The sequence below is a fragment of the Brachycentrus maculatus genome, unplaced genomic scaffold (assembly GCF_059751285.1).
Source record: "Brachycentrus maculatus isolate JH-2025_06_01 unplaced genomic scaffold, ASM5975128v1 h1tg000147l, whole genome shotgun sequence".
NCBI lineage: Eukaryota > Metazoa > Arthropoda > Insecta > Trichoptera > Brachycentridae > Brachycentrus > Brachycentrus maculatus.
In genome coordinates, this window is record NW_028280900.1 from 803,514 (window position 1) to 823,055 (window position 19,542).

At 33.2% G+C, this 19,542-nt stretch overlaps 1 protein-coding gene across 2 annotated transcripts in view; it reads right to left on the reverse strand.

The window, feature by feature from the left end:
• The window catches only part of LOC148308797 (protein groucho-like), a 273,991-nt gene that overhangs the window by 233,532 nt on the left and 20,917 nt on the right, over positions 1-19,542 (reverse strand). For both annotated transcript variants that reach the window (XM_088261036.1, XM_088261037.1), the window contains exon 2: positions 11,872-12,365. In XM_088261036.1, the coding sequence (XP_088117162.1) occupies positions 11,872-11,940 (69 nt within the window). In that variant the 5' untranslated portion in view covers positions 11,941-12,365. The remainder of the gene's footprint in view (positions 1-11,871; positions 12,366-19,542) is intronic.

The following is a 19,542-nucleotide window of genomic DNA, read 5'->3' on the forward strand; positions in this document are numbered from 1 at the left end:
ACTAACGAACTTATTAGGAAATTAGTTCCGCTTTCGGTACTTTAAAGTTCCACCCGTTAGCGCGCATCAGGATTATTAAATTATTTATTAATTACTCATACAAAAGCAATTATTACATCTCCACGATCTCGTGACTCACTAATTACACAGCCCATGAGAAGATAAACTTTCCATATTATTGCAGACACGATCTGAGAAATGAGATTACCGAAAAAGATTCCGAAAAGAAATTCATCATACTTATGCATGTAAAAATATAAAAATATTGTTTTTTAACCTGTTGAGAACATTTGTAGTTCTCGAAACTAACCGTGTTTACTTGATTGATTTTTTCTCGCAGAAACTTTGTGGCACATTTCATAAAACTTAAACTTTTTTGGTACCCACGTTTATTTTGAACATTTTGAGTGTGTCCAAATACTTCTTCGCAAATCTGAATTATCTCCACTTAGGAGTTTTTTTTTGAGATCTCAACATAGACGAAGAAGAAGTCTCGACGTTTACTCGGCCTACGACCGTTTTAAACCAAGCCTATGACAGTTTTAACCCCTGAAGAAGTCTAGACTCACAACTATTTTTGGTACTTTTCTCCAACCGGTTTCGACCAGAACCTTGTCATCTTTAGATATAGACATGATAATGTCCATCCTTGAAGTTGAAAAGGTTCTTTCTGAAACCGGTCTGAGAAAAGTACCAAAAATAAAAGCGGCTAAAAACAAAGATCTAGTTTTATTTAATTATAGTCATGCTTACATTAATAAACTCAAAGAAGTGGTATTTGACAATCGTTTTATTCATATATTTAAATCATAATGTTCTTCACAATGAAGAGTAAAATCAATATTTTGAATGTGTCCAATTCCATGTTTACAAATCTAGGTTTCTCCACTCGTGATCTATTTTTACATATAAAAATTACTCCAATGTGTTGAAACCCAGATTTGTAAACAAGGATTTGGACGCAACCAAAAATGCTGTGAATAAAATACCGGGTCAAATTCAGACGTCTTCCAATACGTGAAATAATTCGTGAAAAGAGTCTCTGCTCATAAAAAAAAACTTATTCAAATCAACCAAAGATACTGTCGCAAACTCCATGATGCGAGGTATGAATTTATATGAAATATAAATTGACATAAGGCATAAAGCATTTACATCTTTTCATTTTTTTACGAATTTTTACTAAACATCTATAAATAAAGAGGTGACTATGCAAATATACAATCTGTTGCTCAGACAGTATCTTAAAATCTCATAAATTCGTTGGTATTAAAAGGTCAATACGGAAATCGTAATATCTGGCGCATAAACCGCTTTTAATAGAAGGCACTTACTCGTATAAAACCTACCTATAGTATACCTAGGCAACAGACATGTATAGCGGGTAATGCTAAAAGCAATGCACCCATAAAGCCTCTATTATACGACCGAGATAATAAAAGTGCAATCATGTCCGTTTAAAGTGCAGCATAAATGTGAGCTCGGTTTCACCAGCTGTACCGAACTTAAAAGAGCAAACGGATCATTTTAGAACGAGTCGAGAATCATTAAACGAACCACGATTCGTAAAAAAAATTGATTTCATTTCCGCAGTCACATTATAATTACAACAATTTTACAACATTTAGAGTGATTCCAAATACTTTTTTCCAAAATCTGGATTATCTTTTCATCTCACCAATAGATTAATCTTATCCAAAATTGTTGTATTATTTTTTGACATCTCATCAAAGATGAAGAAGAATATGGAAGTCTGGGCGTTTACATCTCACCAATAGATGTCTCTAGTGAAGTTCTAGTGATTCAAGAACAAGGTTTCTAAATTCTAGGTTTCTTCTTCATCTTTGATGAGATGTCATAAAAATAATATGAAAAAAATGACTCCTGTAATTGGAGATAATCCAGATTTTGTGAACAAGTATTTGGACACACTCAAAATGTATATAAATTGTTTTGTACAGTGGCATTAAAATACAAAAAAACATATATTTTCAAATGTTGTTTAAATTACAAAATATAATTGCTATCATTATTGATCAACTCTTCCCATCCATTTTGTAAGTTTACAAAACCCTTTTTAAAAATCTAGTGGTTTTAAATGATGAAAATATCGGATGAGGTAATTTTTAACATGGACCAAATTTTAGAACTTTCATCTTTCAAGGAGTGGTCCATAGATGCAAATAGATGATAGTCAGACGCAGCAAGGTGTAGTTAATATGGAGGGTGAGGTATAACCTCTCGTTTAGGTAAGGACAAAATAAAAATTAAATAAAATAAATAAGATAAAATGGATCTATCGTTATCTATCATTTTTTTATAGAATTTAATGACAAAGAAAGCAATCACTTTTGTGTAAACAAAACGTCTCTCTGATCTTCAAATGTAAACGGTATTGGAAAATATTTTGCCTATTATTTTCTTTGAGGGGGAATTTTAATATATACTCGCTGAAACTTGAAGTATCGTTTGAAATCACGCAGTTATGGGTTAGAAAAAATGCTCCAATATCATACCTGCGTAATATTAAAACATATCCTTCATACCTTCTATGAAGGTCGGGGGAGAGAGGTTTCCGAATAAACGGTGGAATATAAAATTCGATGTTTATTCTGCTGAGATATAAAAATTGTATAGGCGATATTGAAAATATTTGCGGCAAAGGCAAAATAAAGGAAAGGTCGACCGAAATATCGGGAAGTTGCGAACAAAAACGTCTGGAAATTTGTTATAGCCAAGGAAATAACACAGATATATTATAAAGTTTCTTTGGCAGGATTTGGGACGTAAGTGTTTTTCAGAAGTGCCATTATACTTAGATAGAAATTAAGGATGTGACCATTTGGTAACTTACTTATTCGGTTATTCGATAGTGATGGTATTCGTTATATTTTCTCGGTTTTTATTCTTTCCAGCTTAAGTTTTTTATGGCAAATAATCAAATGTATTGTATTGAAGCCTTATTTGTACACAGACTTGTGTGATAAGATTTAAAATAACGACTCATTTTAAAGAAACAGTTATTTGATTCGTTTTTTAATTCAGAATGATTAGATCACCCACCGTTGATAGAAATTACTGATATAAAATATTTATAGTGATTTTAAAGCAAAGTTACATTTTAATTATAAAATATAAATAATGCATTTATTTATTTCATCATATACCTGAACTAATACATATAAAAAAATTACAATTGAATTTTCGCATTTACAAAATTTATTTAAAAAATTATAATGCAAAGAAATTGTCTATGAAATCTAATACGACATGGGTGAATGATGCGATCTAGTTCAGATCTGCCCACTTCCAGCATTATCTACTCATGAAAAGTATTTTATATTTAGTTTCTATTTTCTATACAACAAAAAAATTCGTTGTGTATTTACCACCTACTTCTGACCAATCTGGCAACCTTGGCCGACAAAAAATACATAATCAATACAACAAAGTCTCCAGCAGACAGTAAAAACAACCTCTTGTGTCAACAAAAGGGACAATTCCCGAGATCTACCGCAGGAAGTCCCGCTGGACAAAGGGCGCGAAGGAAGGGAACAGGGAATATCTATGGGAGTATAAAATCGGTCGGACAGACCTCTACACCATAAAACCTACACTTCTCGCTACTCTTATACTGCCAATAGGATTTATGGTCAGGTATAAGAGATCCATATAATAGAATAAAGATTATACTTGATATTAAAAACGGTGTGTAAAATAGTGAAGCGCACGAGATATTTTTTTTTAAATTAAAACATTCATTCAAACCCTTATCCGCACCCAATGGTGCATAGGGCACTGCATCATATAAGCGCAGTGTTATCTTGATCATTAACACATGAAGGAAAGGTGATCAGCCCTCCGCTTCAGGTACCAGTCCAGGGTTATATTGAATAAATATTACAGTGAAAATATCATTAGTAATTATTTGACCCCCCTCTGGGAATCGAACCCGGGACCTCCAGTATGGTAGACAAGCGTGCTGACCATTACACTACGGAGGTGGACACTTGTATAATAAGACTTAATAAATTTTGTTTCATATATTTCATATTGGTATATTACACAAGTGTTATTAATAACAATTAATAAAAAAACATGTCATTCCACAAAATTTAATGCCGAATCAATAAATAATAAAGGCACACGTGATGTTCGCCTTTGTAGTGCAATGGTCAGCACGCTCGGCTACCGTACTAGAGGAACTGGGTTCGATTCTCAGGGGAGTCAATTAAATATAGGTGATTTTTCACTCTAATATTTATTCATTACCCTGGACTGGTACCTGAAGCGGAAGGCTGATCACATTTCCTGATGAGTTAACGATCAAGATAACACTGCGTTTATACGCACCTAGCGGTGGTGCATAGGGCACTGCATCATATTGACGCTGTGTTAATTGATCGTTAATTGCACGAAGGAAGGTGATTAGCCCTGCGCTTCGTGTGCCAGTCCGGGGTGATAATAAATAAATATAAAAGTGGAAACCACCCATTTTTATTTTGCCCCCCTGGGAATTGAACCCGGGACCTATTGAGCACGCTAACCATTACATCACAAAGGCGGACAATATTATAATTAGACATGCCGAACGCCAGATAATGGCGATCTCAATCGGGTGACATTTTAAATCGTGCGTAAACAACAAAGAAAGACAAAATAACACCCGTAATCGAGTAGAGTTCTGACGATTTCGGTGAAAAATAGACCCTTTGGAAAAACGCGACATCTGTGCGTCGCGTCAGTGGGCGCCGTCCGTTAGTTATCCCTTAATCCCCTGCAATGACTGAAATCCCAGGAAATTGTTATATAAATTCTCGGGGCCAATTTATTCGTTACGTTCTGTAGAAAAACCGCCCTAGAGGGGAGCAAATGAAAATATACGGCCCTTAAAATTCGACAGAGGGGAGCGTCCCCTAATATCCGCTACGCAAACTCTCAACCTTTTGTTCGCGGGTACCTACGACATATTATTTAACTTAATTTGCTGCAAGGGATGCGGAAGAAGAGAAGAATCTTCCATACACGTGTATTTTTTATTTTTTATTCTTGAATGGTTACGCAGATACTTTGTGGCACATTTTGTAAACTTCATAAAATTATTGAAATTTTGATTTTTTTTTACAAATACATATTCAAATAATACAGAATAGTTGGTAAATATACAATACATTTCAAATATAACGTTTCTACCTCTCTAATAAAGTAGATACTTGTACCAGCCTATGACGGTCGTAAGCCCCGTAAATGCCCAGACTTCCATATTCTTCTTCATCTTTGATGAGATGTCAAAAAATAATAGATACTTGTGTTTAGAGAGGGAGTTCGTTTTACATTTTTTTTATAAATAAAGTAAATTAAACAATAATAAGAAAACCCTTATCCGCACCCCAATGGTGCATAGGGCACTGCTTCATATGAACACAGTGTTATCTTGATCGTTTACACACGAAGGAAAGGTGATCAGCCCTCCGCTTCCGGTACCAGTCGAGGGTAATATTGAATAAATATTACAGTGAAAAAATCACTTATATTTATTTGACCCCCCTGGGAATCGAACCCGAGACCCCCAGAACGGTAGCCGAGCGTGCTGACCATTACACTACAGAGGCGGACGATTACACTACAGAGGCAAATTAAACAAAGTAAATCAAAATTAAAATAAATATTCTTTGGTATGGAGTCTAGGTAGGGGTGAGTCTTATATGTTTATAAGTTAAAACTACTTTGTTTTTAACCACTTTTTATTGGAACCTACTTTTTTCCTCCTACCGGTTTCGACAAGTACCTTGTCATCATCAGGACCACGTCATCATAATGTTTATTTTTTATTTATTTTGAAACATATTCCATACACTAGTCACACGTATTATATTCCCGATGTGTAGTTTCCATTACTCATTTTGGGACTTGGGATTAAGGTTAACAAGACTGAAACACAAATAAGAAAGATTTTTGACAACTCAACATAGATGAAGAAGAATATTGAAGACTGGGCATTTACAGGGCTTACGACCTTTAACGCTTTATTACATAGCAGTTGTACCTATCAAAGCGTATATAATAGCTCTTTTCGATACTCTAGAAACGTATTAATTGAATTTAATTTAAGTATTCCATAAAATCCACTATGAAAAGAAGAAATAGTGGTATATACTAAGTAAAACTTGAATTTTAAATGAATAGATATTACCACAAAGTGACTGCTACATCAATTGATGAAATTATTTTTTATCACTAAAAGGTAAAACAAATAATAATTTATAATAAAACTTTATAAGTTAATAATCACTATAAATATTATAGTGATTTTGAAACAAAGTTATATTTTATTTATAAAATGGAAAATCACAAAGTTAGTGCTTCAAATATAAATAATACAAATAATATTTACTAAATACCACAACGTATTAATTGAATTTAATTTAAATTTTACATAAAATCTATTATGGTGTGGAATGCATCGAAAAACGTGTCAAAAAAAGATTTTAAGAAATTGTGGTATTTACTAAGTAAAACTTGAATATTAAGTGGACAGATATTACCAAAAAGTGACTGTCGAATCAATTAATGAAGTTGTTTTATTTCACACGACATCCTTACATTTCAAATAGATTGTTCGATAAGTGACAGCCGTAAACAATATTTGAAATGCAGTTTGCACAGATTTCACCCCGCTCCCTGTAAAGTGCAGCGCCGGGAACAGCTAGTAACATCCCCATTTAGAGGGGAAGAGCTAATCAAGCGGGAAAGCCCCCAAATGTCAACAGAAAAGTCCTCCCTCGTCAGTTTAATCTTGGTCCGAGGCTGTGCCACCGATTTTTTCGGTCCATTTTAATCCGTTCCTACCCCTACCCAGTCTACAATTTATCGTGTCCTTTTGCACCCTATTTTTTAGCGCGGGCAACACCATTAAGGGAATTGCCCGGGGAAGGGCGATTATTTATTTATCTGGCAACGTTTCTGTAAATCGAGGCGCTGATGTTTTTTTTTTAATTTAAACAACTCAAACAAAAATTTAATGGGTTCTCACGAACTAACTAACGCGAGGCGGGTTGAATGTTGATTATTTTGTAATCGGTTTAAATGTGATTTTCCCCCGGAAACGTGATTTGATCCGAATTAAAATTTATCGATTTGCGAACTGATCGTGTGATTAATTTTATTTGAAATGTCGGTAATATAAAAGGTCAACGGTGACGTGTACCTATGGAGGGGATTATGTCATTAGGATGATAAGGCTTGCGGTTTTATGACAACTACAGGAATGATCACGAATGAGGTAAGTTATATAAGTATATTATATATACTGTTTTCCCAATAAATGTATACTTAACTTTATATCATTAACAACATTTTATGTGTATCCAAATACTTGTTCACAAATCTTGATTAATGTCCGCATAGAAGTTATTTCTTGACATCCATTTTCTTCTTCATCTATGTTGAGACGACAAAAATTGAAAAATAACTCCTAAACGGAGATAATCCAGATTTCCACAAGTATTTAAACAATAAAAATGCTTTTAATAAAATAACTGGTTAATTTATAAGCCACATTAAAAATTGGACCTTATATACAAATAAGAAGATTCTCTGCTTAATAAAAGCTTTCCCTATTCCAACATAGATGGCTGTTGTGAACTCACAAGTATAGTGTCTCGAGTTTGATCAATATATCTAGGAGTTCCAGAAATTTGAGTACCTACTGTGGTTGTCAATCATAGGTAGAATTCGTGAATATTACACGTGTGTAAAGTTATTACTTAACCATGTCTATGACGGTCGTAAGCCATGTAAATGCCCAGACCTCCATATTTTTCTTTATCTGTGTTCAGATTTAATTTTTTTTTCTTGATTATTTCACATACTTATTGCAAAACGCCTAAAAATATAGTTTTATTGTATATAAATTCCGTGCAAGTTACAGCAGCTGTCAAGAAGTCCGTCGTTACAAATATTTAGTATTGCATATTTTAATATCTGAAGCTTAAACAGTTGGCACTGCCTTTGCGGTAAAAACAGTAATATGTCACCTATAACATTTTTTGTTATAAAATTTTAACACGCGCGCAAAAGAATGCAAGCTCGTACAAAAATTTCAAAGGAATCGATTAATAACGATGAAGAAGATTTAAGATTTTGAACAAACGAACATTTACATATAGATTTGGACCAGTTACTTTATTAATTTATCGATGAAATTTTGCAAAAAAAAAAGAAAATAATCAAATCATAACGTGACAAAAAGAATGTGAAAATATCAACGACTTAAGCACCTACTCGCACGACACCGGTGTCGCTTTAAGGGCCGGCGTACACGAGCCAATGAATCTCCAATGGACGCTGACCGCTGTTATAAGGGTGGAACATAAAGAATATTTATTCGAGGGGGTGAGAGGCACCCTCGAGCAGTTACCCACGTGGGAGACGAGCGAAACGCTGCACGTGTCAAGGCACTTCCGGTCACGTGGCGCGGGGGGAGGAAACGATAGGGTTAATAAGAATATATGTAGACAAACAAACTTATTATACAAACAAGTTTATTCAAATTAGGGGAGACGTCCCAACAGCAAATCGAGTATAGTATTGCGAGTATTTATTATATCAGACATTGGAACGTTCACCCTACGGAACTACTTGAAACAAGCCTAACTAACTAACCATCATGCCGCTTCTCCGCATGGGTAGGCAGAGGCACTCTTTGCAAACATTATTCACCTCTTCCACATTCAGGCATCTCCTCATAATCGTACACACCCGCCGATTATTCCAACTCCTGACTCGGCCGCTTTCAAGTATTTGACATACGAGTACCTGATCGTGTCTTCTTGTACTCTATTTTCCAACTACATTCTTCTCATAAATAATTGTTTTACGGGTTGAGATGGTTTGGACATCTCGCCGCTAACCCGCAGGAGTAGGCAGAGAAAATATAACCTCATACCACTCTATCATTGTATACTTTCATAAACTCCTCTTTGCAAACATTCTTCGACTCTTCCACGTTCATTAACTTCCTCATACATATCTACCCACCAAATATTCCGACTCATGTCTGATCACTTTAAGTACATGATCATGCCAATTTTCCCCCGGTATTCCTCTGCTCCTATATCCAACTACATTATCCTCATTTTTAAATATTCTTTCTTCACTCGTTCGATTCACACGCCCAAACCATCTCGACACACCTTTCTTAAATTTATCAGTTATACTTGTCTCGCCCTTGCATTCTTTCCTTATATCACCAACATATCGCTGACTCCTTTCAACTCGTCATAAATCAAAAAACTTGATTTTTCAGGAGATCGTTTTTAAAGTTTAAAAATATTATTTAATGTTTTAAAAATAAATATCAAGCCACTTAATGAACTTTTTACAGTGCAACAGATCTTTTGAGGTAAAACCTGAATGTTTATTCTCCATTTGAAAAATATTTAGTTTATTTAAAAAAAATAATTAAACAATACCTTTTCTTCAAAATGCAAAAACAACACTTTCTGCCCTGCAGCGAGTAAATATTAAGTTAAAAATATGCCGTTTTTGCTGGGATATAGTACATTTTGTGGGCATTCCGAAAACATGCACAACTGAAAATTGACGATTTTTCATATACGACATTGTTGAAAGAAGTCAGCGATGTGGCATACATTGTTTTGCCGCACTGAGAGATGGCATTTAGACAACATTCAGTCTACTTTCATCCTCCTTTTTCCAACTCCATGCTTAACATCCATACACTTCGGCTGTCCAAACTAAGTAACACAGTAAGGGACATTTTTTTTTGTAGTACGTTTTTTATGCATTTTTGGACTAAGTAGATTCTACTACTAAGTTTGGACAACCGACTTTTATTTTTACTTAATTTAATAGAAGTAGAATGTAGAAACAAGTTACAAAGACGCAATTCCCCATTATTGCCACTTAAGTCAATTAGCGATATTGAATTAAACATTAAAGTATTAAAATGGCTTGTTTACTGTTTACAAGCCGAGCTCACGTTTCGGTGATTGTAGTCGGCTTTGTTGACAATGGCGATACATTCAGCAAACAAGTCTTATCAATGTTTATGTTTGTTTTTCTACATAACTCTGTTGTATATATTGTGCAAACACGAGAATGGAGATAAACACCGGTTATGAATGTGTTCTCACCTTAAATCAATATATATATATATATATATATATATATATATATATATATATATATATATATATATATATATATATATATATATATATATATATATATATATATATATATATATATATATATATATATATATATATTGAATGTAAGGCTGAAAAAGGAATAATTGAAAAGATTAGGAAGAGTTATTTACGGTGGTATGGACATGTGGAGCGAATGGATAACGAGAGAATGACTAAGAAAATATATTTATGTATTAATTTTAAATCAAACACAGATTTTTTGAGTCTACTAAGTTCGTTTGATAATGCCCTAACAAGGCGAAACAATTGTCACAGTATAATTTTTTATGTGTTTTTGTTAATAAAATACAACTTAGTAGACTCAATAAATCTGTGTTTGATTTAAAATTAATACATAAATTAAAATGGAGTTCTACAAATCAAATGCCAAATCAATAAATAAAGAAAATATATGTGGTGAATGTAAGCGGGGAAGCAGACCGAGGACGACCGAAAAAGACTTGGCACGATCAGATCAATCAGAACCTAAAATATGGCGGTGTCAAAAGTCTGCGTAATCGGAGAGCATATATGACTAGATGTATGGATATGAAGGAGTCGAGGAGTGTATGTCAGGACAGAAGAGTGTGGCAATCCATCCTTTCTGCCTACCCCTGCGGAAAAACGACGTGATGGTAGTAGCATATTTGGCAGTCACCCAGTGAGAGGATGTTTCTTCTAGTGTTAAGTCTTATTTTTAATTTAAATACAACCAAATAATAATGAAAAATAAGAACAATTAATACAGTTTTCATGGTTTAAATACGTTATTATTTTAGAAATTATGACCGCAATTCGTAATCTAAGGAGGCTAATCCCTCTTTAAAATGGTCCAGAAGGCCTAAACCAAGCAAAAAGAGAAGATATTCAGAATGAAGGGCCCTTGAGGTATTAATTTTACGAAAATGGCGATATATAAGTTACAATAATTAAAGAAAACACTTCGTTTTTTACCACTTGAGTTTTATTATAGACTACATGTTTCAGAAGCTAAACTTCCATCATTCAGGCCTGTATAATAACTATTATCAGTTATTATACAGACCTGAATGATGGAAGTTTAGCTTCTGAAACATGTAGTCTATAATAAAACTCAAGTGGTAAAAAACGAAGTGTTTTCTTTAATTATTGTAACATGTCTTACCACAAAGTTAATGCCGAAACAATAAATAAGATATATAAGTTATCAAATTTATTATAATTATAAGCGTGAATTTTTTATTAATTGTTTCGGCATTAAATTTGTGGTAAGACATGTTAAAATGATTGAATAAAACACTTGGTTTTATACCACTTGAGTTTTATTAAAGACTACTAGTTTCAGAAGCTAAACTTCCATCATTCAGGTCTGAATAAAAACTGTCAGTTTTTATTCAGACCTGAATGATGGAAGTTTAGCTTCTGAAACTAGTAGTCTTTAATAAAACTCAAGTGGTATAAAAACAAGTGTTTTATTTAATCATTATAAGGGTGGATATTTGGGTGGGGAGTTGGATTCCTGTCTGTGTTAAGCTATTTAAAAAATTCTCCTCTGTTGCGAGCGGACACTGAAAAAACGTGGTTTGTAAGCTTTTCACTTATTTAGTTTTTTTAGTAAGTATTTACTAAATTTGTCATACAATCAAGTTAAAAGGGATAGTTTGAAGCGACAACTTACCGGGTGTCTGGCCGCAGCGACAGCTGCAGCTGCCGCCGCCGCGTTCATGGCTCCTGCGCTGGGATACATCGGGATCTGCTGGTCTCTCTGCGTCTCCTGGGCTCCTGGCACTCAGCCCTCGCTGCTACCCCGCATGGGGCGGGCAGGCGACACACACCGCACTCGACAACGCCACTTTGCCCCCGACAACGGTGACAATAATTCCTTTAATTCAACCAACGTACACAGACGGCGATTCGACGACACTCAACAAACACTTTCACTAATATACACACTTGACACTATTAGAATTTGCACTGAAATGCACACTTACACTATAGAAACACAGATATTCTCCTATCACTGAATCCGGGATGCTGTCGCACAGTGTAAAGGTATCCTACGGTGTCGCACGATTCACGTGTGAAGGTATCCTATACTGGATTTACTGTGATCCCAATCTGAATGACTTCATTGATTGCAGATACCGTTATCTGGTGACGACTTATTTTCATCTGTAAACACAAAAAAGTGACGTTAGTTACATATAAGATAAAGGTTCAATCCAATAAAAAGTCTTTGTATAATAAAATAACAACCTTGGGTCTGTTTTTATGTAGATTTTTTTTTCGCGATTTTGAAGTTATGCGATTTTCAAATGTAATGGAACCTATCCCTTATTTTTGTTTGTAGTTCAAGTCTTTTTTTATGCGAATTCGCATTAAAAAATCTAAAATTTAGATTTGTGAGGGTTGCAACCGTTAAAGTGCGATTGCGTCACTGGCACAAAGTTAAGCTTAAATCTTATTCGAATAATCGTATTCGAGAGATACTTTATTTGAAAAAAAAACAGAAAAAGCACTTTTAATTCGGTTCGAAGATGTATTTCAAAAATGATTTCCCTAATGTGGATATTTAATTAAGGAAAAGGGTCTTCTGTTTTTATTTTAACGATTTTTTATAAACTTTTTTATGCGACTTTTGGTACATTCTATCATATTGATATGAAGTTATTCGGTTTTTAAAATAATGGAACCTATCAACTAGTTTTGTATGTAGTTCAAGTAATTTTTTTATGCGAATCCCAATGGAACGTATATATCGCATAAAAAGAGACCAAAGTGTACTTATGTAATTTTTTCCACATGAATTTTATTTGACCAACAATCGGGTTTCGTCGTAACTGTCGTAACATAGACCCTGGTGGTCACTAGTCTGATGATGTCGTTTACGACGAAACCCGGTTGCTGGTCAAATAAAATTCATGTGGAAAACGTTGCATGGTTGTTATTTTAATCTATAAAATGCAGTTCTACCAAGATGTGTCAGAACAAAACATAAATCTAAAAAAATATTTATTTGTATATCTTCCATAAAGACTGCGAACGGTTAATTAAGCACAATCAGTGCATTCAGCATCTTCATCTTTCAACTGATGGCGCAACAATCACTCGTATTTCACAATTGTATCGAAATCCTTACCAATATGCGGAAGATCGATACAGATTTCAAGAATTAATGCAATATAGATGTTCAATAATGGGCAGAATGACGCACGTTATACAAGTGGCTCACTCCTTTCAACAACATCATATATCAAAAATCGCCAATTTTCAGTTGTGTTCAATTTTCAATTTTCACAAAATGTATTATATCCCAGCAAAAGCGGCATATTTTTAACTTAATATTTACCCGCTACAGGGCAGAAAGTGTTGTTTTCGCATTTTGAAGAAAAGGTTTTGTTTAATTATTTTTTAAAAAAACACAATAAATATTTTTCAAATGGAGAAAAAACATTCAGGTTTTACCTTAAAAGATCTGTTGCATAGTAAAAAGTCCAATAAGTGGCCTGATATTTATTTTTAATACATTTCATTATATATTGAAACTTTAAAAACGATCTCCTGAAAAATCAAGTTTTTTTTATATATAACGTTGTTGAAAGGAGTGAGCGAAGTGTATAAATCTCAGTAAAACACTTAATACTAACTCACTAACCACTACTCCGCTTCCCCGCAGGGCTAGCCAGAGAGAAAAAAACACCATACCACTCCATCTTTGCAAACATTCTTCGCCTCTTCCAGATTCACGCATCTCCTCATACATACCCGCCGATTATTCCGACTCCTGACCAAGCCGCTTTCAAGTATTTGACATACCTGATTGTGCCAAGTTTTCCTCGGTCTTACTCTGCGTCTATTTCCAACATTATTCGCCTCATAAAGTTTTTTTACAGTTCTTCCCTTACTCATTTGTTCCACGTGTCCAAACCACCTCAACACACCTCTCTTTTTTATTTTATTTTATCGATAATGCTTTTCTCGACTTGGAATGCTTTCCTTATTTCACCACTCGAATATCGTAATATTTTATAAAATATAATTTAATATATTAGACACTGGATTATACGAAAAAGATGTTAATTCGAAGGTGTTCCAACTTGAAATGAAACGTGCACAACTTATTACATACATATTTCACTAATCCCTCAACTGATGGCGCAACAATCTATTTCACAATCGTATTTAAACCTTTTCCGCCTCGGTGGTGTGATGGTTAGCGTGTTTAGCTACCGTGCTGGAGATCGTGGGTTCGATTCCCAGAGGGGAGTGAAAATACATATTAGTGATTTAACATTCCAGAAGTGTCGGGTTGTGGTCCCGTGGTTAGTGTCGCGGACTCTTAAGTCAGAGTTTCTCGGTTCGAACCCACTCTATCACAATTTAATACCTATTTCTAATAATGAGCCGCCTAGGCTCACAGAAATAGTACGAAATTGAAATAATTGTGTAAATAATAAAACACAAATATTTCTCTTTTAAAGAAAATATATATAAGTGCTTATATATTATTTAATACTACCCTGGGCTGGTCCCTGAAGTGCACGAGTGATCCCATGCCTGCATGAAAGTAACGATAAATATAACACTGCATCGAGGCAGTGCCCTATGTAGCATAAAAAGAAAAAATATGTATTTATATATATACGAGCATATATATATATATATATATATATATATATAATATATATATATATATATATATATATATATATATATATATATATATATATATATATATATATATATATATATTTATATACTAACTAACTAACCATCACGCCGCTTACCCGAAGGGGTAGGCAGAGAGAATAGAGCGCCACACCACTCTGTCCTTGCAAACATTCTTCGCCTCTTCCACGTTCATGCATCTCCTCATACATACCCGCCGATTGTTACGACTCCTAACCTGACCACTTTCAAGTATTTGGCATACCTGATCGTGCCATGTTTTTCTCGGTCTTCCTCTGCTTCTTTTCCCGCTCTATATATATATATATATATATATATATATATATATATATATATATATATATATATATATATATATATATATATATATATATATATATATATATTTTTATTTATATATATATATATATATATATATATATATATATATATATATATATATATATATATATATATATATATATATATATATATATATATATATATATATATCTATATATATATATATCTATATATATATATATATATATATATACATATATACATACATATATATATATATATATATATATATATATATATATATATATATATATATATATATATATATATATATATATATTTAAATCAATGGTTTCTAAGTACGTATTTCTATTAAGTATAAATATAAAAAATAACTCCTATAATTAGAGATTATCCAGATTTGTGAACAAGTATTTGGACACACTCAAAATGTTGTAAATAATTTTAAGTTTAAAAGACTTTTTTATCATGTTTTCCTCACTCTTTCTCTGCTTCTATTACCAACCGCATTCGCCTCACATATTAAACTGTACTTGAGAGATATTTCATATTTCAAGGTTATGTAGTTTATTATCTACAAATTGCCAGCTGTAAATCTTACAAGCAGTAGTCCAAAGTATTCGTACCTACCTAATATGAACATATATTGCAACATATATATTTTTTTGGTTCAAGTGGGTGCGAAGTTCTGTAACGATATACGTCATTGCGAACAGTGAGATTATTTTGTATGCAGGTAGTAATTAATTAACACAAACAAGAACATATTTCATATGTTGTATATATGTATGACTATCTACGATGTTATCATTTTATGAGTCAAGATTGATATAGTAACGGATGGATCAACTGAAACAGATATCGCTCACACCTTTCAACAACGTCATATATCAAAATTAATTTCTCAATAAAATTAATTTCTCAATAAAATTATATCAAATCATGGTTATCAACTCCTGCCTTGTTTTATATATAACATAACAATTCGTATAGCCTCCCACCAGTCTGATGATGTCGGTAACGACGAAACCCGGTCGCTGGTCAAATAAAAAAAAGTGGAAAAGCTAAAAATATTGGTTTTAATCTAATAATATATTTATATATCAAAAAACTTGATTTTTCGGGAGATCGTTTTTAAAGTTTAAAAATATAATGAAATGTATTGAAAATAAAAATATAATGAAATGTATTGAAAAAAAAATAAAATAAAAGTTTTGGCATTTTGAAAAAAAGGTATTGTTTTTTTTTTTTGAAGTATTTTTTTTTTAAGTAATTAAATATTTTTCAAATGGAGAAAAAATATTCATGTTTTACCTAAAAGGTCTGTTGCACACTAAAAAGTTCAATAAGTGGCTTGATATATATAAATATCAACATTATAATTAAGTTATAATAAAATAATTTTTAGTGATTTTAAAACAAAGTTATATTTTAATTAGGTATTCTAGATGTTTATTTCGTAAATAATAATTATAATTATTTTTAAATATTTATTTTATAAGGAAATGTATTAATTTAAATACATTTTATTATATTTTTAAACTTTTAAAACGATCTCCTGAAAAAACAAGTTTATTTATATATGACGTTGTTGAAAGGAGTGAGCGATATGTATTTTTAAAAGGGTAATTTATCCGACTTTGATCTCTAAATGATTACACTCGTATAACAACGTAACAACACGGCACTTTTAAAAATACATACTCTTTTAAAAAAATAGATTAAATTATTACGTATTAAATATTCAAAGTTCATTTTTATGATTCTAATGTTTTTATAACTCATGTTAAAAATTTATCAGCGATAGCTAAACTGGCAGTACAGTGGAGTCCTGGTTCCAAACCGTAAAGTATGGAAACGAAGCATAAAGCTGGCAAAAGAAGGGGACTGAATGCAGTCGAAATGCGATCCCTCAGGCGAATGTGCGGCAAAACGGTGTTTGAAAGATGTTCGAATGATAGAGAGTTAGTATGATATAGGGAATAGAACGCCACACAACTCCGTCTTTGCAAATATTATTCGCCTCTTCCGTATTCATGCATCTCCTCATACATACCCGCCGATTATTTCGACTCCTGACTTGACCACATTCAAGTATTTAACATAAATGATCGTGCCAATTTTTCTCGGTCTTCCTCTTCTGCTTTTTTCAACTACAATCGCCTCATAAATTTGTTTGACCGTTCTATCGTAACTCCATCTCAACACACCTTTCTTAATTTTTATCGATAATGCTTATCTCAGTCTTCCATTCTATTCTTATTTTACCATTCGAACATATATCACACATTGTTCTGCCGCCCATTCATCTGAGAGATCGCATTTCGACTGCATTCAGTCTACTTTCGTCCATCAAAAATCGGCAATTTTCAGCTGTGCATGTTTTCGGAATGCCCACAATATGTACTATTATATCCCAGCAAAAGCGGCATATTTTTAACTTAATACTTACCCGCTACAGGGCAGAAAGTGTTGTTTTCGCATTTGAAGAAAAGGTATTGTTTAATTATTTTTTTAAATTTACTAAATATTTTTCAAATGGAGAAAAAACATTCAGGTTTTACCTAAAAAGATCTGTTCCACAGTAAAAAGTTCAATAAGTGACTTGATTTTATTTATTTTTAATACATTTCATTTTATTTTTAAACGATATATGACGTTGTTGAAAGGAGTGAGCGATGTGTGTTCTGTGCAGTGTGTGTATAATTAATATCGATCTGTTTTGCGAAATTAGTGGCGGTTTTGTAAAATGATATGGTTGAATTTAGTTGTGTATCCGATGTGTTTAGTTGGCAGTGCGGACTGCGGTTCCGCTGTGGTCTTTTTCGATTAGGTCGTTTAATGACGGCCATTCAACCAGCAATCTACCCGCTACTCTACAAACGTGGAATATAGTACACGAGCACAATACACGGTACAACACACGTGTGTTAATGTGGCACGCGCTGGCTACTGAATGAATCGTAGTTGAAACATATTGATTGAACGATAATGCACATTTAGAGGGTCACAAATGCTTGTTCACAAATATGGGTTTGTCCACTTGGGGGTTATCTTACATTTTTGACATCTTAAACGAATATGAATATGGAAGTCTTGGCATTTACAGGGCTTACGATCTGTCACAGGCTGGTTAAGTCATCACTTTACACGCGTGTTACACGTTGAAATAAATACATGGTTTTGAAAAAAAAGAGTTATTGAATGGTAAGGATTTAAAAGGGAGTCGTCCGCCTCCGTAGTGTAATGATCAGCACGCTCGGCTACAGTTCTGGAGGTCCCAGGTTCGATTCCCAGGGGGTTAAACAAATAAAAATGATTTTTTAAATTCTTATATTTATTAAATAATACCCTGGACAGGTACCTAAAGAAGAGGGCTGATCACCTTTCCTTCATATGTTAATAATTAAGATAACACAGCGTTTGTATGATGCAGTGCCCTATGCACCATTGGGATGCGGATAAGGATTCGAAGAACTGAAGGAGTTTTAAAAAAATATAAAAATGCTTTTTCAATAGACATTCTAAAAAAACTTAATCCAATATATGTATATTACAAAAAAAATATTAGGCGCCGAATAGACTAGCCCCTAGCGCGGCCGATCGCGTATTGACTTGAAACGGTCGAGATCTCAGCCTTATGTGGTAAAACAACAAGCATATCCTAAATTGTTGTTTTTGCCATCTACAATACCTACATTATGTAAAACATTACCTATGCAGCAGATAGGTATACGAGTACATACAAACTATTACATATTCGTGTTGTTCCGCATACTTAAACAGCACTGAAGATTTACATCTACTTATCCACTTATGCAGTTTTTAACTCAACAATAGCTGAAAGTGGAATCGTTTTTTTTGTAAAACAAAAAAGTCAGGTAGCTCACGACTTTAAAATAGTTAAAAATTTAAAAAAAAAACGTGTATCCGTCATACACGATTTGCAAATTATTCGTAACTTACATTTTACATACAAGATTCTAATCTTCTTCACTTTCAGACAAAAACAGATAAAACAGACTTATTTTTTGACATCTCAACAAACATGAATAACAATATGAAAGTCTAGGCATCTACGGGGCTTAAGACCGTCATAGGCTGGTTTCAGTGATCACTTTACACACGAGTAACATTCACCAATTCTACCCATTATTGACAACGACACTACCTACTCAAATTCTTAGAAGCCCCATTATAATATTTGATCCAATTTCGAAACATTGTACTTGAATCACTAGAATTTTCACTAGAGACATCCATTGGTAAAAAATAATATGAAAATGAACTCGTATAAAATTGGAGATAATCCAGATTTGTGAACAAGTATTCACCAATTCTACCCATGATTGACAAC